The 23,983-nt window shown below is 52.3% G+C and overlaps 1 protein-coding gene across 4 annotated transcripts in view; it reads left to right on the top strand.

Moving 5' to 3' along the window:
* GPAT4 (glycerol-3-phosphate acyltransferase 4) overlaps positions 1–23,036 on the top strand; it is a 33,780-nt gene extending 10,744 nt beyond the window's left edge. For 2 of the 4 annotated variants that reach the window (XM_047771812.1, XM_047771813.1), the window contains 13 exons: positions 2,694–3,683; positions 4,035–4,061; positions 11,520–11,589; positions 11,758–12,058; positions 12,758–12,832; positions 13,977–14,066; positions 14,174–14,267; positions 14,971–15,086; positions 15,826–15,881; positions 16,512–16,597; positions 19,586–19,714; positions 19,797–19,876; positions 22,211–23,036. In XM_047771812.1, the coding sequence (XP_047627768.1) occupies positions 3,519–3,683; positions 4,035–4,061; positions 11,520–11,589; positions 11,758–12,058; positions 12,758–12,832; positions 13,977–14,066; positions 14,174–14,267; positions 14,971–15,086; positions 15,826–15,881; positions 16,512–16,597; positions 19,586–19,714; positions 19,797–19,876; positions 22,211–22,319 (1,398 nt within the window). In that variant the 5' untranslated portion in view covers positions 2,694–3,518 and the 3' untranslated portion in view covers positions 22,320–23,036. The remainder of the gene's footprint in view (positions 1–2,693; positions 3,684–4,034; positions 4,062–11,519; positions 11,590–11,757; positions 12,059–12,757; positions 12,833–13,976; positions 14,067–14,173; positions 14,268–14,970; positions 15,087–15,825; positions 15,882–16,511; positions 16,598–19,585; positions 19,715–19,796; positions 19,877–22,210) is intronic. The other 2 variants (XM_047771814.1, XM_047771815.1) reach the window with 1 other exon arrangement.
* Positions 23,037–23,983: the final 947 nt, after the last annotated feature.

Raw genomic sequence — 23,983 nt, 5'->3', positions numbered from 1 at the left:
TTTGGAGCAAGTCCCTGGGGACTTAGTTGACTGTGCTCCAAAGGGAAGTGAGGTAAACTCAAGCATGGCAAGTCACAGGGACCTGACATCGGTGACCTTGGGCCATGGAACTCAAGGTGACCTTGGCCAGGGTGGCAGCAGCTGTCCAGTGGGACACCGGCATCCTGCTGCCTCTTTCACACGGGAGTGCTGGTCAAAGGGGACAGGCCCGGGGACAATGCAACGGAGCTGTGGCCCTCAAATTAGGCTGGAGTTAGGTTTAAGGAAGAGAGTGACTCGGTGATTAAGTCCCAGAAATATGTATCATTTCCGGAACCTCTGTTGGGATGTAGTTAGAAATCTGGCATGTGCTCTCGGTTTCTCCAGTTAATGAAAATGAAAGAGCAGGTTTGTACCCTGGATTCCGAGAATAGCAGGTTCTGATTCCTGAATCCAGGTTTGTCATGTGGTTTTTCTCTGACCACCAGAAGCTGTGGAGGGCAGACCTGGCACGAAGGATGTGTCAGTTTAGGTCAGGGTAGTTTGACAATGTGGCTTGGGAGATTATGGGCTTGGCCAGGCTCCTCCTCTTCCTTTCAGTGGCCGTGTGGTCCTGGGTAACTGGGTCCACTAAGCCTCACTTCCCTCACCTGGAAATAGCAGTGATGATGATAACGACACCACCATCCCATTGTGAGAATTCAGTGAGCCTGGTATGTGTAAAATGCTCCCTGTGTTAGCTCAGTCTGTCGTGTTGGCATTTGGTAAGTGTTAGCAAGAGTCATGATAACATGCAAGTAGAAGAAGTGGGGGACGGCTGCTGCTGAAGCAGCGTGTCTGTGATCCCCAGCCTTGTGGGAACATCGTGGCTTAGCAGTCAGAGAGCTGGATCCCTGTCTCCTCCCTTGGTTCCCTCCCTGGGGAAGTGGAAATAGTGCACATTGACATGTTGAGAGGTAACAGGTGGAAGGGCTCTGCGTTCTCTACAGCACCAGGCGGAATTTAAGCGTAAAGTGAGTCACCTGCTCCTTTGCCCTTGAATGTCTCAGCACGTTGGAACAGAGCGAGGAGCTGATGGGTGTGAAGGCAGCACATTGGTCAGAGTCGTGACACGGTGCTCCTAAGTTCAGAACTCACATTGGTAACTTGTGGTTAGCGGTGAGTAATATAGAATCAGAATAAGCAAGCTATCTGAAGCAGTGACATTTAAAAAAAGAAGTGGCTCTTCTAAGTGAAGGCAGCCAAGAGGGCTCCATACTGTATTATTCCAACTCTGTGGCATTGTGGGAAAAGCCAAACTATGGAAAAGATCTGTGATTGCCAGGGTTGAGGGAGGGAAGGTAACCTGAGCACAGGGGACTTTTAGGGCAATGAAAATATTCCGAATGGCACTACAGTGATGGATACATGTCGCCGTATACTTGTCCAGACCCATGGATGGTGCAACACCAAGGGTGAACTTCAAAAAAAAAAAAAAAAGGGTGGGAGTTCCCGTCATGGCGAATCAGAAACGAATCTGACTAGGAACCATAAGGTTTCGAGTTCCATCCCTGGCCTCGCTCAGCGGGTTGAGGATCCAGCATTGCTGTGAGCTGTGGTGTAGGTCGCAGACATGGCTTGGATCTGGCATTGCTGTGGCTGTGGTGTAGGCCGCCAGCTGTAGCTCCGATTCAACCCCTAGCCTGGGAACTTCCATGTGCCGCAGGTGCGGCAGTTTAAAAAAAAGAACGAAACAAAGAAACTACATTTCCTAAGTCAGAATCAAAACATCAGTGCAGTCTGTTCTCACATAAATGTGGAATCCAGAAAATAAGAACTTGTAGAAACAGAAGAATGGTGGTTACCAAGGGTTTAGGAGTAGGAGAAATAAGTTCTGGGGATTTAAAATACAGAGTAGTGATTATAGTTAAAAATGCTGTATTATATATTTGCAAGTTGTTAAGAGGGTGGACCTTAAATGTTCTCACCACACACAAAAAAAGTATTTGACCTCCACAAAAGTATTGGAGGTTGCTGTGTGGATATCATATTGCAATATGTAGGTGTATCAAATTGTGCTTTGCGCCCTTCAAACTTGCCCATTGTTATAGGCCATTTATTTATATCTCAGTAAATCTCGGTGGGGGGGGGGGAACAAATAAAAACAAGAGAGTTATTTTTAAAAGCTTATATTTCCTTTTCCTGTACAATTCCATTTCTGGAAATTTATCCTGAAAGTTTGTTTGCATGTGCAAATTTTTTTTTTTTGCCACCCCTGAAGCATGTGGAAGTTCCCGGGTCAGGGATTAAACCTGAGCCAAAGCAGTGACAACGCCAGATCCTTAACCTGCAGAACCACCAGGGAACTCCTGCATGTGCATTTTGTCTGCTCAGTCCTGTAGGCGCATTCATGACCATACTTATAACAACAAAAAGGTGGAAACATTGGGGTCTAACCTCAGGAAATCAGTTCACCAAATGGTGAAGTTTGAGTGGCCACAGGTCACACATATTGTTGGAGGTGAAAATTGTACGAGACATCTGTGCATTTTCTTCCACATCCGCATCCACTGTTGGTTGCTCTGCCCTGTCCCCTTGACCTTGATGACACAGGAAGTTGGCACTGGCTCTCGGCTGACCCTGAGACGCCTCCTTACCCCCACTCCCACCCCGAGCATAATGACGTGTCTCCACAAAGTTTGTGTGGCTGATGGTGTGTGTGCTTCTCCCTCCAGCTTTGGCAGCATGTAAGCAGCTTCCTGCCAAGAACCCAGGTCACCACGGCAAAGGGGGCCTTAGGGAGAAGAGTCTCCAGAGGACGCCCATGCCCGCGGCATCTGGAGTTACACTCAACCGCAGGCGGCATGAGACATTTGGTGCCCATGTCCATGTCCTGGCAGAGCCTGTAACTCCAGGAGAGGGTCCTGGGAGCAGCGCCAGGAGCCTCGAGAGGGAGATAGGGCCAGATGTGAACTCTCTGCAATGAACGCGATCTTCAGCTTGGGAAGGAGTTTTAAGTAAAGCAGTTATTTAATTTCCACATATGCAAGTTCACTAGCCTTCTGTGGGAAGTGCCAGCCGTTACCCCCTCCACAGGCATTATCAGGACTTTTCTGGCACCACTTTGAACTCTTCTCGGTACTTCTGGCAATGACCGGTCTTCGTCAGGACAGATTTATCTGCTAAATGCTCTTGGGCAGGAGAAACAGGAAAACTTCTGGAAGCAGCACAAGGGGAGCTGAGCCCAGATCGAACCCTGTCAGCTCCCGCGCTCGGACGCTCTGTCTGGACTTGGATGCTGGCGGTGAAGACTGATCCTACCCTGTCCACCTCCGAGCCCATCTCAGTGGGGAGAGCCCCCCTGCCCGGGCTGCCTCGGTGGCCTCTTTTGTGGTCATCCCACGCCCCCGAGCCCTGGGCTCTGGCCGTCGAGTGATGTGAATTTGGGAATGGAGGTGGAGCCCCTCCCCAGGCTGCTGCTGTCAGGGAGGACCATCCCCATCTGAGGCCGTGCCCTGCTCGCCAGGAGGTGGGCGCCGGCCTGGCCTGCATCCTCCACCATGTTCCTGCTGCTGCCTTTTGACAGCCTGATTGTCAACCTCCTGGGCATCTCCCTGACTGTGCTCTTCACCCTCCTCCTCATTTTCATCATCGTCCCCGCCATCTTCGGCGTCTCCTTCGGCATCCGGAAGCTCTACATGAAAACCTTGTTGAAGATCTTTGCGGTGAGTGTGCCGTTGCCAGACAGCTGCCTCGCAGAGGAGGGCAGAGGCGCTGTAGGCAGAAAGAATGGCTCTTGTCTGGCGGATGGTGACCTCTTATGGGATGGGGAGAAAGGTGGGAGACTGGGAGGGAGGTGGCATTTGGCGTAGAAATACTAACTAAGCATATGCTGTGCAAGCCCTCGAGCCCTAGGCAGTCTCTCTTTTGAGCTAAGACACTCCTGTGTTTGTTCCATATGAACAAAGGAATCTATTCCACCACCACCCCTCCAACCTTGCCTGTTTATGTCCAAGGGAGGGGCTTAGGATTAAAGGAAAAATCACTGCCAGATGCTGTTTCTTCTTTTGTAACAGATACTGAAACTCAAAGCTACTCCTGGGGTAAGTGTGGGAGAGTCCTTTCTTTCAAACCTTTATCCTCAGCAGCTTCTTGCATGTCACTGGTCAGACAAAAAGAATTAACAGGAAAGAGATTTTTTTTTTGTCTTTTTGCCTTTTTCTAGGCCCGCTCTCGCAGCATATGGAGGTTCCCAGGCTAGGGGTCCAACTGGAGCTGTAGCCACTGGCCTACTCCAGAGCCACAGCAACGAGGGATCCGAGCCACGTCTGCAACTACACCACAGCTCACGGCAACGCCAGATCCTTAACCCACTGAGCAAGGCCAGGGATCGAACCCACAACCTCATGCTTCCCAGTTGGATTTGCTAACCACCGCGCCACAACGGGAACTCCTTTTTTTCTATTTTTTTAAAGAGAGAGGAGACGACGAATCTATTTCTTAACATAAGTCAGAACCTAAGTAATTATACCTCTGAACAGAAGGGGTCACAATGTTAAGGAAATGGGTGAGAACTGCTGTTTCCTGGAAGTTGAGTTGTGCCAACAAGCCTTTTAATATCTGTTCAGAGATTTGGTGATTGATTAGCAGTATCTGTTTTCAGTAGTCCCCAGACCATCAGGTATTCTTTTGCACCTCTGTGACCCGGCATCATTTGAGAAATGCACTCAAAATAGAAAAACAATATGGTTTTATTTGTTCATATGGTATCTTGTGGTTGAGAATAATTTTACTTTCCTTCGGTTCCTTGTGGTTCTGCAGTGGACAGGCTGTCTGCATTTTATCGGTGAAGAAATAGTGACTCAGAAAGATGAAGTGAGCTATAAGACGTGCTACATTACCGCAGAAAGTATTTTTATGTATATTATTGAACCTTAACTTTTGACATCTAATATTCACGTAAGAACATGACTTTTTTGGAGTTCCCATCATGGCTCACTGAAAATTAATCTGACTAGCATCCATGAGGATGCAGATTCGATCCCTGGCCTCGCTCAGTGGGTTAAGGATCCAGTGTTGCAGTGGCCTGTGGTGTAGGTCGCAGATGCAGCTTGGATCTGGTGTTGCTGTGGCTGTGGTGTAGGCCGGCAGCAATTCGATCCCTAGCCTAGGAACTTCCATGTGCCATGGGTGCGGCCCTAAAAAGAAAAAAAAAAAAGAATGTGACTTTTTCACATTTATTTAAATCGAGGTGAAATTGACATAACATAAAAGTAGCCGTTTTACAGAGAACAACTCAGTGGCATTTGGCTATATTGACAGTGTTGTCCAGCCACCACCTCTCTGTAGTCCCCCAGCATGAAACCACATAGTCATTACGCAGTTGTCCCCTGCCCTTTTGCCCCCATGAGTCTGTGTTCTGTCTCTGGATTTCCTCTTGTGGATATTTCATTAATGGAATTGTGTACAATGTTTTCTTTCCTGGCAGGCTCTTTTCATGCGGCATGATTTTGAAACATGTTTCATTACTTCCTTTTTTGTGGCTGACGAATGTTTACTGTGTGTCTGTACCATAATATACTAGCCATTATGGGCATCCATAGGCCCTTTTCACCTTTGACTGCTGCTGTAGCTCTGCTTAGGTGTGCCTGTGCTTACTTGAGTACCTCTGTCCGTAGGAAGGTGTCTGAGCACCATGGGGTCTCTGGGTTGTTGTGCTGCTCAGAGACCAGCAGCTAAGTGTCACCTAAGGCTGGTTAGAAATGGAGACATGGGCCCTCCAGACCTCCTGATTTAGGGCTTGCATGCCAGCAAGCTCCAGGCGCACATTTGAGTTTGACAAGTGGTGATCTAGTCAGTCTTTGGTCCAGCTCCTTCTACTAAGGCATGGTATTTATTTTAATTAATTAAGAAATGTAATTTTCTGAACTTTCAGTCCAGGAAAATCTTCAGTGCAGACCGGAGTTGCTGTGAACCTTAGACCCACATAGGCCCTTTTGTCAGTACAGAGTCAGAGCAGCTATCAACTTCTAGGACCTTTAGTTTGCCTTTTTGATCCTCTTCATCCCTGCCGAAATGGGATGCTGTCTGTAATTTTGCGGTTGGAAGGAAGCTCAGAGATCATTTTAAATCTGCAGATCTCTTCCTAATTACACATCTGAATTACCTGGGGAGTGTTTAACAGGTACTTATAGGGGAGCACCAGACTCTTCCACAAATTCTGATTGAACTGGTTTGAGTGGGCTTTTTTTTTTTTTTTTTCCAACTGTTCCCCTGGCATGCAGAAGTTCCCAGGCCAGGGAACCGAACCCTCGACACAGCAGTGACAACACTGGATCCTTAACCCGCTGGGCCACCAGGGAACTCCAAGAGGGCATTTTTAAAAAGCTCCATAAGTGGTTCCATCATCTACCAGAAAGGTGGAGTCTGCTTGGCTTTCTCTTGGATGGGGACCTGCCTTAGTGACCGTTTTCTAGCCATTGGAAGGTGATGGCCAAGATGCTATGTGATGTGGGAGGTTAGGTTAGAAGCAGCAGTGTAATTTCATCAGACTTTGGACACTTGCCCCAAAGCCTGGCTGCCATGTTGGGAGGAAGCCCATGCCACAAGCAGGTGTTGAGCTCACAGTCCGGCAAGGCTGTGACAGCCAGCATCAGGGGGCTCCAGCCCACCTTCAGCCACCCAGCTGAGATCAGACCCTGTACCCTTTGCAGAGTCATGAGGAAAATCAGTGGCAGTGGTATTTTGAGCCACTAAGTTATGGGGTGGTTTGTTACACAGCAGATAAGTAAATAATGAAATATTAAAGAATTTTAAACACTCGGAGTTTCTGTCTTGGTGCAGCGGAAATGAATGTGACTAGGAACCATGAGGCTGCGGGTTCGATCCCTGGCCTCGCTCAGTGGGTTGAGGATCTGGTGTTGCCGTGAGCTGTGGTGTAGGTTGCAGACTCGGCTCGGATCTGGCATTGCTGCAGCTCTGGTGTAGGCCGGCAGCTACAGCTCCGATAAAAAAAAAAAAGAATTTTAAACAGTCAAGGAGTTCCCTCATGGCTCAGTGGCTAAGGAACCTGACTAAGATCCTTGAGGATGCAGGTTTGATCCCTGGCCTCACTCAGTGGGTTAAGGATCAGGCGTTGCTGTGAGCTGTGGTGTAGGACATGGCTGGGATCCTGCACTGCTGTGGCTCTGGTGTAGGCCGGCGGCTACAGCTCCGACTACACCCCTAGCCTGGGAACCTCCATATGCTGCGGGTGCAGCCCTAAAAAGGACAAAAGACAAAAAAAAAAGGAATTTTAAACAGTCAGGGAGTTTCCTCGTGGCTCAGTGGTTAATGAACCCAACTAGGATCCATGAGGATGCAGGTTCGATCCCTGGCCTCACTCAGTGGGTTAAGGATCCGGCATTGCCATGAGCTGTGGTATAGGTTGCAGATGTGGCTCAGATCTGGCGTTGCTTTGGCTGTGATGTAGGCCATCAGCTGTAGCTCCAGTTCGACTTCCCCATGTGCCGTGGGTGTGGCCGTAAAAAACAAAACAACAACAACAAAAAAATTCATATTATATCTAAAGGCTTACAACACCTTAAAAATATTTTTGTATGTGTTACGTTTTGGTCTTGGCAGCATGCATTCCTATGTTATGGTTGTGTTGATAGATAGCACAACCTTGTGTTGGTGTTTTCTTATATATAACCTTGTGTTGGTGTTTTCTTCCGGAATCTTGCTAGCCATTTTAACTTCTAAACTGGATAATCCCGGTAAAGATGATTAAAGCTAGATATCTGGTGGTCCAGGCAGTACGTATACCTTTTGGAGGACCTAAAACAGATAGTTTTCCATGATCAGCTCACCCTTGATCAGCCCAGGTACACCTGTGTGTGGTGGGGGGGTTGTCATATGTGTCTGGGTACCTGCCAGGTGGATATAGGGTGGGCAGGTCAGTGCCAGTTAAAATACACAGGCAGAGGTGCACCGTGACCGTGGACATCGGGTAGCTAACATTTCATGTAAGATTTGGCATTTGAACCGGGTCTTAAAAAGGCACAGGTTCTAGGAGTGGGCTGGGTAGAACTGAGAAAAGGCAGTCTGGCTGAGAGATGGCACCCAGGTCGGAAGGAAAGGCCACTGGGTTCGTGGAGCCAATGAGTTAGCTTGTAAAACTGGCTATTTCTGTAGGCATTGAGAAGCTGCTGAAGGCCCTCAAGCCAGGGAGTGACACGATATCAGATGATCAGAGGTGTGTTGGGAGAGAGGGTGAGAGATGCAATGGCTGCTGCAGCCCCTCGCCTGTAGGTGAGGTAAGAGCAAGGGAAGGAAGGTAGTGACAGGAAGAGGACCTCCTTAGGAGCAGATAGAGGGACTTGGCGGGCAGATGGAAGCCTGGAAGACCAGGAGACCAGGGGAGGGTGGTCCCAGGACAGGGGAGGAGGCCCTGGGAGCGGGGCACACCGGGTAGGGGTGTGTGCTGCTGCCTGTCAGTTGTCATGCCAGCCAGATGGGAGGGCGAGGTGCACAGGAGCAGCAGGTGACTGGCAAGTGTGGGGAAGTGAGGAATGTAGTTGTGACGGTGGCTACTGAGAGCTTGCATGGGAAGCAGGAAGACTAGAGTGTTAAAAGATGTGGTCTTTGCCCGGGAGGGGAGAGTGCTGGCTGGGGAAGGTTACAGGCAGTGCAGCCGAGGCTGGTGAAGTAGGGAGGGTGTCTGCCCAGAGCGCTGCTGCTGAGCCTCTCAGAAACTATCCCTCTGGCGGTAGTTTCTCACCTGCAGGCTTTGCCACAGTGGGTACCTGGCAGAAACGCACTGTCCCACAGCCACATTGCTAAGGGCTGGGCCTGCCTTTCACATGCCAAGGACTGTGTCGGGCTTACTGTTCCCTAAGGTGCAGCACTGTCAGGGCCCCTGATGGCGTTGGTTCGGGAGAAGCTGCAAAGGGAATTAAGTCACCTGATCCTGAACAGCACAGTACATGGCGTCTCAGATCAAAAGGAGGGAAAGGAGGGTTATGGGGAGATAAACTCCGAACCTGGGATTCTCACATTTATTTTGGACGTCTGACCACGTGCGTCTTAAAGCGAAGCTCTAAGAGAAGAGCCAGTTGTGCTAAGCAGCGCCCCTTCCTCTTCCCCTGCTCCTGTGACTTAGCACAGTTCTTTGCTCATAAGCACAGAGGCATTTGGTAATGCACCTGAAGTCTGCAAAGGAAAAGCCGAAAGTACGAAGCCGGGGGCATGAGGATGTTTAGACAGAGCTTCGTTGTGGAGCTCGGAGACTGGAACCTCACAGAGCCAGCACCTTTCCAGTGCAGATGGCAATGCCAGCCTTCCTGGATTGTCCATCATGAGGCAGTCCTCATAGACAGAAGTCCTGGCGCCCATGTGGCCTGAGTGCATGTTACCTGCCTGTTCCAGTCCAACCCAAGGGTCAGAACTGTCAGCACAGAACCATGGTGCTCTGACTCTGCGCTTGCAGCACCACCGGAGTCCTGGCCAAAATGAAAACCCTGAATTCTGGTTGAGTGAACTGTGTCTGTGTGCCAGGCTTGTCCTAAACGCTCTTGCCCTTTATTCACCTCCTTCCTTGATGAAATCCCCAGATGGAAGTCATCTTCCTCCATTATGGGAGTTATTTTTACTTTTCTTTCTAGAAAAAAAATCATTCCAGAAGACATCAAGGGCGAAATATCTGAAATACCGGAGTTCCCTGTGGCTCAGAGGGTTAAGAACCCAAATCGTATCCATGAGGATGCAGGTTCGATCCCTGGTGCCTCGCTCAGTGGGTTAAGGATCTGGCATTGCCATGAGCTGTGAGATAGGTCTCAGACGCGGCTCAGATGTGGCGTTGCTGTGGCTGTGGTGTAGGCCAGCAGCTGTAGCTCTGATTCAACCCCTAGCCTGGGAACCTCCATATGCCACAGGTGTGGTGCTAAAAAGAAAAAGTAAATATATATCTGAAATACGATGATGGGCTATGGGAATTTTCCTGCCTTAGACCTTTCTCTGAGTGGGTGACGCCATAAGCTGCCTGTTTTCTTTAGATCATGGCATTTGAAGAAATGTCCACATGAGGTCAGACCACTGATTAAACGTGTGTCCTGCTTTTGGCTGTGCCTCAGCATCAGGGCAGCCTTGCTGGTACTGCTCTACCAGCAGAGTCTACCAAGTGTCCGGGGCTATGCAGCTCCTGCTGTGTCATAGGGTGATGGGGCTTATTTCTACCTTGTATAACTATGGAGACAAGCTTGGGAAAACACCTTTTCAGATATCTATTCTATGTCTTTGAGTCAGGTGGTCGTGACTTCCTGTTCAGGGTCCCCTGTAGCAGGGGGGTGGGAGAGGCTCACGCCTTCACCCCTCATCCTTGGATGGTAAAAGAGACCTAGCCTCTGCTCTCAGTATTGTTAAAAGGATCTGAGCCACATCTGCGACCTACACCACAGTTCATGGCAACACTGGATCCTTAACCAGCTGAGTGAGGCCAGGGATCAAACCTGCATCCTCAAGGATACTATTCGGGTTCTTAACCCGCCGAGCCACAATGGGAACTCCTGTTAAAAGGATTTTAATGAAGGAAGAGAGGCCCTAGGAAGAGCCTCTTTTCTGGAGACCATAGTATTTCAGTATTATGGGGACAGTTAGGGTGTTTTGTGGGTGCTGAGGTTCCTGCTTGATCCTGGTGAGGTAGGAGGTTGAAGCCCTGTCATCGTTGGGTTTTGTAGACAGAAAAGACCAATATTTAGAGAGTTGAAATGAGCTGCTTAAGGGACACAGCAAAAGTGTCAGACTTGGGGTTTGAGCCTAGTTTTGTTTCTTTCTCTCTCTCCTTTTTTTTTTTTTTTTTTAAAACAAGGTACATACTTTTGTTTATTTTTTCTTTTTTGTCTCTACCCACACCAAATGGAGTTTCTGGGCCAAGGATCAGATCTGAGCCGCAATTGCGACCTAAGCACACCTGGGGCCGTGCCAGATCCTTTAGCCTACTGTTCTGGGCTGGGGATCAAGCCTGCATCTTGGCACTACCCAAACTCTGTGGTGCAACGGGAATGCCTGTTTCATTTTTTATCTCCAAACAGTGGTATTTTCATTAACAGTTTTTTGTGGGTTGTCTTGCTTTGTTTTGTTTTTTAAACATTAAGCTGCTCTCACGCTTTCTTTGCACGGTTGTGGAGTCCTCCTGTTCAAAGGTTACTTGGAGACTGAATGGACAGCCCAGACATGCGTATACTGTTTAAATCCTTTATCGACTTGAGAATGAGAGTTGTTGCTTTGATGGAGTAATTTGGTGGCAGGCAGAGCTTAGAGGATGCTTGATTTTGCTGTTGGGCAGAAAAAAAGGGCCATCTGAGGTCCATGGACGGCAAGCCGGTGGTTCCCGAGGAGCCAGGAGCACCTCCCCCGGCCCAGCTCCACCACAGGTGACAGAGCTGTGGTTGGGGTGGGTCTGCGCTGGGAGAAGAGGTGCTGCCTGAGCCTGGGTGAGCGGGCTCGAGGCTCTCACAGAGTGGAAATGGGGGTGCCCCCAGAGGGACAAGACCTTATTCCGGTGTGTTGTTGTCCCCCCGCAGTGGGCTACCCTGAGGATGGAGAGAGGAGCCAAGGAGAAGAACCACCAGCTTTACAAACCCTACACCAATGGTGAGCCGGGCCTCCACCCCATCCCGAGACGTGCCCTCGCCCTGTGTCCCTGCAAGCTGGGCTTCCACACCTGCCCGCCGCTGCCACGTGGACCATAGGGTGTGTGCCCTGAATGTTTGTAACAGGCTGCTGTGCCACCTGCCGCCTGACAGGGCTCTTCTCTTGCAGGAATCATCGCAAAAGATCCCACGTCGCTGGAGGAAGAGATCAAAGAAGTCCGCCGGAGCGGGAGCAGCAAGGCCCTGGACAGCACTCCCGAGTTTGAGCTCTCGGACATCTTCTACTTTTGCCGCAAAGGAATGGAGACCATTATGGACGATGAGGTGACAAAGAGATTCTCGGCAGAGGAGCTGGAGTCCTGGAACCTGCTGAGCAGGACCAACTATAACTTCCAGTACATTAGCCTCCGGCTCACCGTGCTGTGGGGGCTGGGCGTGCTGATCCGCTACTGCTTTCTTCTGCCCCTCAGGTGAGCCGGCCTGGGGCCTGGTGTGATCTGCCCGCTGCTCTGCTCTGTCCCCTCCTGGGCGAGAAGGATGCTACAATCTGCTCTGGCCAGGCCACCTGGCTCTCAGAAGGGTACACTGGCGATTGTCTGCGTAGCAGGCAGACGCAGCTGGGTTTCTCAAAGACAGGTTGCTGGTCCGGACAGACTCCACGCAGGAACAGGGGACACGATGTTCCTCCTGGCCACCCCTCTTCCTGCAGCTCCCCTCTGGGACAGAGGCAGCATTGACCTCCCGGCCTTTCTGTACTGCGTGCTATTCTGAGTATGTCTTGCTGGCTGCTGGTCCTTCAGGCTTTACTTCCTCTTGCTTCACAGAGAAGCTGTGCTGCTGCCAGGGTTTAAAGCCAAAGGGAAGCAAAGGACAGCGGGTGCCTGAGGGTGGCTCAGCCAGCCTTTGGGTCTCCCTCCCATCGTCCTGGCCACCTGATGCCTGAGGAGAGTGTTTGCCCAGGGCTATGTCCGTGGTGGCCTGTCAGTTTGGAAGCAGAATGGCCCCAGCTTGGCCAGGCCTGCTCACGTTTCTGGCTGGAGCTCTTGTCTGGGCCCAGGTGGTGGGATCTGGGGGTGGTTTCCGCGATGCCCACTTTGGTTTGCACACATTGAGCTCTACACTTGGTACAGGGATTTACCCGCAGGGTTTAACCTGTCTTCTCATTTCAGGATAGCGCTTGCTTTCACGGGGATTAGCCTCCTGGTGGTGGGCACAACCGTGGTGGGGTACCTGCCGAATGGGAGGTAAGTGGAGCATGGAGGTCTGAGGCTGGGGGTCCTGGGGGCGGGGCTCCAATCTTGAAGGCCAGGCCACCCCTTTGGGTTCAGCCCAAACCATTGAATCTTGAAGAATAACCCACGGATAATGTGCACCGGCACTAAAGTCTTACTATCTTCCTTTTTTGTTTGTTTGTTTTTTGACCTATCCTGATCTGTGACCTTGTTCTCTTTGCTCTCCAGCCCTCACACTCTTCCCACTTGATAAACAAAAGGGAGAAACCACAAACCATAGTGTCCAAGGGCTATAGCGGGGTTTTACAGAGCGTTGTTTAGTTTTGGGCCTTCCACTGTGTTGATGAACTGGTGAGAGAACAGGAAGTGTAGTTAGGTCGTTGTTTTTTCTTCTTCTTTTTCTCTTTTGGCCACACCGGCAGCATGTAGACGTTCCTGGGCCAGGGATTGAATCCATGTCACAGCAGCAGCCCCAGCCAAGCAAGGACAAAACCGGAACTTTAACCTGCTGCGCCACAAGAGAACTCCTTGTTTGCTTGCCTTTTTTTTTTTTTTTGTCTTTTCTAAGGCCGCACCTGTGGCATATGGAGGTTCCCAGGCTAGGGGTCCAATCAGAGCTGTAGTTGCCAGCCTACGCCACAGCAACACGGGATCCGAGCCACATCTGCAACCTACACCACAGCTCATGGCAACGCTGGATCCTTAACCCACTGAGCAAGGCCAGGGATCGAACCCACAACATCATGGTTTCTAGTCAGATTCATTAACCACTGAGCCACAACGGGAACTCCCTTGTTTGCTGTTTTTTGAAGAGAAACTGGCTCCTTCTGGGAAGTTCTGGGGCTGGCAAATCTCTTCCGCCCAGGCTGGTGGGGAGGGGTGACTCTCTGGCCTCAGTGTTGACCAGCAGAGGGGAGTCAGGAGACCCACCTGGGCTGAAGGCTCCAGACTGTGAGTTCTAAGTGCATCAGCTTCGGTGAATTTAAGCCGTCCTCGTCATTTCTCTCTGTATGTGCACATGCTCATGCAGGGGTTTACCGTACACGCTAACATGTATAGAAACACTGCAGTCATCAAGGAGATAGGCATTGGTGCTGAGATGGTTCCCGTTTTCCGGTGTGTAATAAAAGAAAAAGCCTGGGTCCTCTTGTTGCAGGTTCAAGGAGTTCCTGAGTAAACACGTTCACCTGATGTGCTATCGGATCTGCGTGCGAGCCCTGACGGCCATCATCACCTACCACGACAGGTGGGGGGGCTCAGGGTGGGATGGGGGGATGGGGCTGCGGCCAGGCCTGAGTCCAGGTGGATAGTTTCACACTCATTTCTGTTGCTCTGGGTACATCTTAAACGCAGGAAGAACAGGCCTAGAAACGGCGGCATCTGCGTGGCCAACCACACTTCTCCCATCGACGTCATCATCTTGGCCAGCGATGGCTATTACGCCATGGTAAGGCCTGTCTCTGTGGTCTTCTCGGGGCGGGACTCTTCCTTTAGACTGGTCTGGGGTGGGAGCTCTTTCTTAGGGGTGCGCACGGGTAGGGGATGCCTTGGGACTTGGGTGTTCTGCACAGAGTGGCTGAGAGTTGGGGGAAGTGTAGAGGCCATGGGAAAGGGGCTGGAAGGGACTCGGTTTGGGCATTGGGGAGCCCATGTGGGGACAGGTATGCTCTGCTTCATTGTCTCATGTTAAGGTTTTCAGCGTTGTTTTTGTTTGTTTTTGCTTTTTAGGGCCTGACCCAAGGCATATGGAGGTTCCCAGGCCAGGGGTCTAATTGGAGCTATAGCTGCCGGCCTACGCCAGATCTGAGTCACGTCTGCAACCTGCACCACAGCTCACGGCAATGCTGAATCCTTATCCCAGTGAGCGAGGCCAGGGATCGAACCAGAAACCTCATGGTTCCTAGTCGGATTCTTTTCCACTGCGCCACAACGGGAACTCCGGTTTTTCATTGTTGTTTTAAATGACGCATCTCTGCTATCACTGATGAGAAGCAGAGGGTCTCATAATGGTCTCTTAATAGTGAGAAACCTGTGGTTCCTGACAAACCGTTAGGGATGAAAGGTTGGAGTCTGTGTCTCATGGGGTCTGGGGCCTTTGGGCAAGGATGGCCTCGCTCCCACTGTCCCTTTGTCCTTTTGTCTGAGAGCAGGTGGGGCAGGTGCACGGCGGGCTCATGGGCGTGATTCAGAGGGCCATGGTCAAGGCCTGTCCCCACGTCTGGTTCGAGCGCTCGGAGGTGAAGGATCGCCACCTGGTGGCCAAAAGGTAACCAAGTGGCACAACCTATGGACGGGAAGTTATGGCCTCAGTCTCGGCCCAGTCTCCATCCGCTGATCCCAGACTGCTTCCGTGTACAGTGTTTTTCTGGAACATGGAGTATAAAAGTATTGAAGCCCTAGCATTATTTCCCAAGTTAGTCATGTGTTTAACCTTTGTAATGAGCAACATAGGCACTTTTAATGTGATTTGAAAATCTCAAAATCAATTCACTATCAAAAAAGAAAAGACACTTAAAGCAATAGAACAAAGTGCTGCTTGGTGTTCAAGCTTGAAAAAAATAGGTAAATCCCCACATAGGTGATGGCGAGCGCTCTGCAGTAAATCGAGAATGAAGGCTCGGCAGAGGCCGTGCCTCCCCGGGGGCAGTGAGCTGCCACTGGATTCCTGCACCGTGTCTCAGGGCTGAGGTCCCACCGGCACGGCTGTGGGGAGTCGGGGCAAGTGTTTATCCAGGCTGCTTCTTGCCAGACCCCACGGTTATCACCTCCTTTAGACAGTCCCAGGTCTGCGCTTTGTTGACCAGCTGTGTGCATTAAATGGAAGTCGTCCAGTTGTAGGTTTTGTCTTTATGAGATTCAGGCCACGGGTTTATACCAGAGGCTGGCGTTTGTTACCCTGCTCTTGTGCAGCAGCTGGCGTCACGTCCAGCCAGGTTGTGGATAGACGCGCTCGGATGATGACAAGACGCGAGGCCGGCTGACCCTTTTACTTTTCTCTTCTCAAGGCTGACGGAGCACGTGCAGGATAAAAGCAAGCTGCCCATCCTTATCTTCCCAGAGGGTGAGCTGCTCCGTGGGGAGGCCGCGCACGGGGGCTGACTGCACAGTGGCGTTGGAGCCCCCGCCTCACCCTTGTTGTGGGGCATGGGATGGGGGGAGGGAGTCACTGAATAATGTGAGGTCCCCAGTGGTACCGAAAACTCAGATTCAGAATTTGGGCCAGGAGTCCCCAGTGTGGGAGTTCCTTTCAGAGTGTTGCCGACAGACTTATCCAGCTTCCTGTGGGGTCCTTTCCCAGCCCTCCCATATCTGCTGGAAATCTGGCCTCTCATCCAGGCTGCTCTGTTGACCCAGGGAAGTGGTCCTGTGATAAGAAAGGACAGCATTACGCTCATCTCTTTTAAGTGCTCATTCAAGAGTTTAGGGAGGTGACTGATCTATCCCCTAATGGAAGAGCCATTAGAAGAATTTTTTATTATTATATTTAACCCTTAAAGTCCTTGGGGTATAGGATCAAAAGAGGAGTTCCCCGGTGGCCTAGAGGTTAGGGGTCCAGTATTGTCACTGCGGTGGCTCAGGTCACTGCTGTGGTGCGGGTTTGATCCCTGGCCCAGGGAACTTCCACATGCTGTGAGTGTGGCCCAAAAGAAGACGGAGAAAAGAAAAAGCATTGTACTCTCCTGCATTTTAGGAACCTGCATCAATAATACATCAGTGATGATGTTCAAAAAGGGAAGTTTTGAGATTGGAGCCACCGTTTACCCTGTTGCGATCAAGGTAGGAGCCTTCTTAGGGTCCTGTGGTCATTGCTGCTATTAAGGGGCCTCGGCCAGAGACAGGAGGGAGGTGCTGGGGCCTGGGCCCCCGAGTGGCCCTCTGGGTGGAACATCTGGGGCTGGGACGGCCGCCTCCAGCCTCGCCTCACCTCCTGCCTCAGCTTGGCCTGTCTCCCCCACTCACTCCTCCTCTTTCATAAACCCCGCCCTGGGAGCAGGCCTGCCGCAGGAAGAGGGGGCCCTTCAGGGAGGGCGTGCTGGGCTGTGTGTTTGGTGGAGGTGAGGGTGGGCGGGCGCAGTTGTGCCTTGCTGCTCCACTGCCTTGGCTTCTGCGGCACCTGACGTACCTGAGGCGCCTGTGAAAACAAAGGGGCCTTAAGAGCCTGTCTCATCTGCCCCCCCACCCCCCTTTCAGGAACTTGAACCTCTGACCGCTCACCCTCACCTAGGAGGCTGGGAAGCATTTAGCTAGTTTCTTTTTTCCTCCTTCCTCTCTCTCCTCTCTCATATCCACCTGACTTCATAAAGGAATATGCATTACAGTTTCCAAAAGAATGCTGTTACTCACATGATAATGTGAGGAAAAACACAGGCAATTGTCACTGTGTTGAAGTGTTTGGGTTGAAGTCTCAGCGCAGAGATTCGAGTCAGAGCTGTGCTTGGAATTGGTCTCCATCCTTTTGGAGCATCTGTTGCCTGCAGAGTCTCCTGCAGAAAGTCTTACTCTCACCTTGCCAGTGCATTTGGGATGCTCCTCTTGGTTAAGCCACTGCTTCCCAGCTGCCCCATTTTTACCAGACAAGTGGGTGCCAGTGCTGGGACGGTGGGTAACTGGTGGCTGCAGGGTAATTGGTCCCTGGAGCAGGGCTGCCCCCGTAATTTGTCGAGGACAACGTGTCTGGAACAACAGAGAATGTTCTGTTAGGGTCTGCCACAGCTGTGGGAACAGGGAATGGTGTTGGCATCACATGCCTGCCGTCCCACGTTAACGTCCTGGGAGCTCGCCACCACTGCCCTTGCGCGTTTATGAATGATCCCGCCGCACCAAAGCCCTGGTTGCTCGCTCCAGAGCACCGGTTCTTTGAGCTGCATCGGCACCACCTGGTGCCTTGTGAAAATGCAGCTTGCTGAGCCCTAGGCCCAGGATTTCTGAGCCTGAATTTCTAACCTTCCCTGGAACTGCACTGAGAGCCCTGCCCTTGTTAGCCAGTTTGGGAACAGGGACCCTGGGTCCTGCCCCCTCCCAGAAAGTTCCCTTCCACCGCAGCTTTATTAAAGCTCACCTTTGAGTGAGAATTTCTGCTTCCCAGATGCTTTCCTGGTTTTTGGGAAGCCGGCATGGGTAACCAAACTTGCATAACCTCTGTGGCTTCAAAGCTCTTATTACCTTTCCACTGAAATTAAGTTGTTGACTTATTTTGAGGGCTTTATTGCTGTTTTGAACTTCCGCCTGTTTTTTTCTCTACGGCGTCTGCCCAGCATGGACTAGAGGATCTGACCCCCACAGAGGGCTCTCACACATAGGCTCAGGGTTGCCCGCAGCCACGCTGGCCAAAAGGTTGCAGCACTTTCTTCTCATCACACACGGGCTCCTGTTTAAAACTCCGTCTTCTCCCTTGTTTCTTCTTGGTGTTGGAACAGGAACCCATTAGACTTCTGTAGTTACCACTGAGATTTTTAGTTTCTATAATTAAGTCTGAATGTCTTCATTTCTGTAGTCAGGTCTACAGTTAGGCATGATTATCTCATTTTTATTCTGAGAGTCATAAAATTCAGCTTGAAAGGCCTGAAAGTAAATCCTGTGGTTCAAACCCAGTCCTACCATCCCCTCTGCTGGGGCATCTTGGCCAGTGTCCTCCCTGAGGCCTCTGGGGACAGGACATCCGACACTAGTGGCAGCTTGGTCCTGCGTGATAACTCCTGAGATTTGGTTTCCTTTTGTTTTTCTACTCTGGTCCTGAGCCTTTGCTTTGCGGTCACACAGTCTGACATCCTGTCTGCGAGACCCCTCAGACGCTCGGTGGCCGTTTGTGCAGGCCCCCTATCCTCCAGCTGCTCGTGCTGCCTCTCATGACTTCCTCCCGCCCCTCCCGCCCTGCTCTCCGGCGCCACTTTGCTGTTCAGTGAGAATGAGGGTCACAGCTGCAGCCTCATGGCCCACAAGATGCCACTGAAGCTCAGCCCTTGCCTCTGTCAGAGCTGCTCGCAGATGAACGTATCTGATGAGCCCCTTCTCGGTGGGAAGTGTGGCAGCCCCGTGGGCCGTGGACGTGCGCCTGCCGCTAAGGGACACTGATGACTTTGCTCACCAGAGCTTAGCCTCCCCCTCACACAGACTCTGAACTCCGTTAGGAGGGTAATCACAGGAGTCTCCTGGTGGCCAAGTGGGTTAAAGATCTAACGTGGTTGCTGCTGTGGTACGGGTTTGATTCCTGGCCCAGGAGCTTCAGAATGCTGCAGGCATGGCCTCAAAAAAGTGTCATTACAGAAGCAGAGCTTTTTCATCGTTTCCTCCTCTGTCTGACATGATACCTGAAAGTTGGCAGTCGTGTGAGAAAATCTCTCTTTGCGGGGGCCCCGTGGTGTGGATGTGTTGATTAGCACTGGCCTCGATGGGAGGGGCAGGTGGGGCGGGAGGCTGGTGGTCGTTGGCTCTGGGGAGTGGATGCGGGGAGGGCATTAGCCCATTTTGTGTGGGACGATGCCTGAAAACCTCAGCTCTAGATCGTAGGCGCCTGTGAGTAAAACATGACTCCGATCAGAGCAGGGGAATGTGAGGAAGACCACGTGTCCTCCCTGAGGGTCTATAGCGGAGCCTGGTCCAAAGCACCCAGGCGGGGGGTACTTGGGGAGTGTTCTTGCAGGGGTCCAGGAGCAGTGTCCGGACACGACGCAGCCCTGGGCGGCGTGTTCAGAGACCCTGCTGCGGCCGCCCACCCGCCGTGGCAGCAACCGAGCGCTCACGGCCCAGCTTCCCATTGTCTTGCAGTATGACCCTCAGTTTGGGGACGCCTTCTGGAACAGCAGCAAGTACGGGATGGTGACGTACCTGCTGAGGATGATGACCAGCTGGGCCATCGTCTGCAGCGTCTGGTACCTGCCCCCCATGACCAGAGAGGTGGGTACCCCCCTGTGCGAGGCCTGCCCTCCCTCTGTGCCCAGAGCCTGCGCTGAGCACCACCCTGCCTTCTTTCTCACAGGCGGAGGAAGATGCTGTCCAGTTCGCCAACAGAGTGAAATCTGCCATTGCCAGACAGGGAGGGCTCGTGGACCTGCTGTGGTGAGTCGGGAGCATCTGGGAGGACTTCAGATCTCTGAAGTGGGTGCTGCATGCACCACTCCCCTACCAAGGGTCCTCCTCTCCCTGGTGTGGAGGGTCATGCTCACCCCCTGGAGAGGCGGCATCTGACGTGCTTGTGGGGCCCAGGATGCTTGGGCGAAGCATCAAGCTTGGCTGTCCTTTCCAGAGCACCCAGACAGCCCTGTCTCTAGGCAGGGGACCCTGGTGGCCAGGGAGCCTCACGGGAGCACTGGGCTGTCTAATGGTGTGTGTGTCTGGCAGCCTTGGGCCAACTTTAATTTTTTTTTTGTCTTTTTTTGCCATTTCTGGGGCCGCTCCTGCGGCATATGGAGGTTCCCAGGCTAGGGGTCTAATCGGAGCTGTAGCTGCCGGCCTACACCAGAACCACAGCAATGCGGGATCAGAGCCACGTCTGCAACCTATACCACAGCTCACGGCAATGCTGGATCCTTAACCCACTGAGCAAAGCCAGGGATCGAACCTGCAACCTTATGGTTCCTAGTTGGATTCGTTTACCGCTGAGCCATGACGGGAACTCCTGGGCCGACTTTAAAAAGACCTGTTTGGTTTTGGCATTAGCGTGTTACCTGCTAGAGCAGGAGCTGGCAGACTTTTTCTGAAAAAGAGTACGTATTTCCGGCTCTGTGGGCCTTGTGGTCTGGGGCGGCTGCTGGACTCTGCCCTTGTGGTTCAAGAGTAGCCCAAGACGGTCCACGAGCACGGGCGGGGAGAACACACCCTGGCGTTGGTATATCTGGCCCATGGGCCACAGTTTACAGATGCTTCTTTTGGGGTATGAGCGCGTTATAGTCCAGGTAATAGGAGGCCAACAGAGATGAACACTGGATCAGGGGACCTGACACACACACACCCCACCCCCGGGCCCCTTAGGTTTAAGTGCAGGGGTTGCTCTGGAGCACACTTGAACTGAGTGGACACGTAAACTGGCCCGTGAACTCTTGGGCAGTGGCTTGGCCCTCAGATGGTGACCTTTCTAGACATGTGCACATGTGCCAGGCACGGAGCTGCACTGCTCTGCTAATCTTATCTCCTCAGAGTGACCCCATGAGTAGGAAAGTAGCCATTATTCCCATTTTTCAGATGAGAAACAGAAACTCGGAGAGGTTAAGTAACTATTTTGTGAAGTCATAGAATAAGCCCTGGAGCTGCACCTTGAGCTCAGGGCTGACGGGCTTCTAGAGCTGCATGTTTAGCCACTGCCCCACGTTCCCATCGCTGAGACCCAGGGACGACAAGGGGGCTGCTTTTGAAGGCAGCCTCTGCTGGGGATTTTAGAGGATGTGGCAGGTGTGAGAGCTCCCAGCGTGAGGTGTGTCCAGAGGGGAGGGCCTCACCAGAGCCTTTTCCCGCCGCCTCCACCTCCAGGTGTAAGGGACAGACTGCCTGGGCAGGCTTGGGTTTGCGTCTGGCACCGAGGGGATGATGTTCCAGGGTGTGGGCCAGGCGTTAGGGTGACAGGTGTGGGGGTTGGGACTTTGCAGAGCATTTCTTTGGCGCTGTTTGTGGCGGTGCCGGGGTTGAAGCCCAAACCCTGCATTACTTCAGTTCCCTTACGGGACCGTCCCTTGAGCTCAAAGGGTAAGAACTTGTATTTTTCCCTTTGGCTCTTTGGTATGAATCTGGAGCATCTGTGGATCTGAGTTTTACAGATCTTATCGTACAGATCAGTTTTTCAGATTCTTTATAAGTCTCACTTTTTCTTAAAGCTTGGCTCACTTTCCATGAAGCCAGATAGATACCTTCTTGAAATTGAGGATGAATGTTCAAGCAGAAAGAACTCTACAAACTCCTTGGAAAGCGTAAGCGGTTAGAAAGCACCCTGGGAGTTCCTGTCGTGGCTCAGTGGTTAGCGAACCCAACTGGCATCCATGAGGACTCGGGTTCAATCCCTGGCTTCACTCAGTGGGTTAAGGATCCGGCGTTGCCGTGAGCTGTGGTGTAGGTTGCAGACACGGCTTGGATCCCTCATTGCTGTGGCTCTGGCATAGGCCGGCGGCTACAGCTCCAATTGGACCCCTAGCCTGGGAACCTCCATGTGCCTTGGGTGCGGCCCTAAAAGGACAAAAAGACCAAAAAAAAAAGACAAAAAAGCACCCTGCACAGGGTGCAGGAGTGAGATGTGTAAATGAAGAGTGTGGGTCCCAGGGGCCCAGGGCCGGTTCCAAGGTCATCCTGATGAGGGACCCGCGTGGTGCTCGGTCTCTGGCGGGAGTGTCCTGTGCACCTGGCCCCCAGGCGGGGCAGCAGCAAGGCCTCTGCTCTGGCACCCAGCCCTTCTCTTTCTCTCTTCAGGGATGGTGGTCTGAAGCGGGAAAAGGTGAAGGACACATTCAAGGAGGAGCAGCAGAAGCTGTACAGCAAGATGATTGTCGGCAACCACGAGGACAGGAGCCGGTCCTGAGCATGCGCCCCGCCGGCCGCAGCTGCCTCGCTGCCGCTGCCTCCCCAGTTGCGGGCTCCTCGGGCTGCTCTGCATTGGGGGCTCCAGCGTCTTCGAAGCTTCCTGGGCTCCCGGGGCTGCCTTCTGAGGGGGATGAGACACCTCCTTGTTTCTTTTCTGCTAAGCCCGTTGGAGGAATGCCATTAAAGCCCTCTGCACCGCGCAGTGCACCTGCATGCTGCGCTCAGGACTCGCTGTGTCTGTCCCTGAGGCCTGCGTGTGTGGGAACCTGGCTGGGGAAGGGTGGCCCTGAGGGGCCCTGCAGACTCCATAAAAAAAAAAAAAACTGTCGTATGCAGGAGCTCTCGGCAGAACGAAGCTCTGCGATCCTGAGCCCCTGCCCGGCAGCCACTCAAGGGGATAAGGGGACAGGGGCAGGCGGGCCATGTGGACTGTGGGAACCTGTGGATTCCCTCGCCCAGAGCACCTGGACCCGCTCTCTGTCGCTCGCGCCTCGGCTTCCCTGTCTGTCACCTGGGTCGGGAGGGGAGGGTGGTGAAACCTACCTCACAGGGTTGTTGTGGGGGTTCAAGTGCTACCGCGGGGCAAGGACGGTTCAGCTCAGTGTCACCGTATGGATCCGTGAGTGCGGCGGGAGGAGGGCTGAGCTCGAAGCCACTCACGGGGCTTCAGATTTGTTTTTGTGGGTAAATAAAATTGTCTTTGATGGTGACTGAATCAAGGGATTTTTCCCATCACTCCCTCCCCCTGGATGTGGCCCAGGGCAGCGTTCTTAGCAGAGGTAAGATTCTCTGACTTGAACCGTCCGCCGGGAACCCACCTGGCCCCTGGAACAAGGACCAGCCTTGTTGGAAGAAGGTATGGCTCCCCTCCCACCGACATCTGTGCGGCTCTGGTTGATTTGGAATTGCCAGCGGGAGGCGCACGGCCTTGTTTGTTGGGTGGGGGGAGTGGGAGGAGGGGCAGGGGTGGGGGTCAGGATGGAAGCCACCAGGCGGGAGCAGGGCTCTGGAGGGTGGAGAGGAGGGGAGGGTGGCAGGCGGGCATTTGGTGCATTGCAGGCCCCATGCAGCTGGGAAGGCAGCTGCCAGCCTCCTGTACCTGCTTGCCATTGCCTGAAGGCAGGTTCAAAGCCAGGCCCCCTTCACTGGTGCCTGCTTCCAGGCCTGGCTGATTTCCAATCCCTCGGGAAAGAGAGCCACCTCTCCTACCACTTTTCCATCTGTCCGTCCCTCCCATCCCCTCCCTGCTCAGGCAGAGCAGCCACTGCACCCTTCAGGGTTATGCGTGGAATGGGTAAGTGTCACCTCTCCATGCTACCCTCTGGCCTCTACCTGGGGCCTGGGGGAGGTCCCCAGCTCGGAGGCCCCTGAACCAGTAGCCCCCTCCTGCCCTGAGTGGTGGTGACTTTTTATTTTAACCTTTGGTAGGCAGTGCCATTTACAGTGTGTGAAAGCTCTCTGGAATGGTCTTTAAAAATTGGTCTTGAAGATCAGGCTCCCTTTTAAAAATTCCCTTTTTAAAAAGCTTTTTTTTTTTTTTGGTCTTTTTTTTTTGCCTTTTCTAGGGCCGCTCCAGCAGCATATGAAGCTTCCCAGGCTGGGGGTCTAGTCGGAGCTATAGTCGCCGGCCTACACCACAGTCACAGCATCGCGGGATCTGAG

Source organism: Phacochoerus africanus, chromosome 3 (genome assembly GCF_016906955.1).
Source record: "Phacochoerus africanus isolate WHEZ1 chromosome 3, ROS_Pafr_v1, whole genome shotgun sequence".
Classification (NCBI taxonomy): Eukaryota; Metazoa; Chordata; class Mammalia; order Artiodactyla; family Suidae; genus Phacochoerus; species Phacochoerus africanus.
Note: the sequence above shows the minus strand (reverse complement) of the source record. Positions and strands in the feature narration are given on the sequence as shown.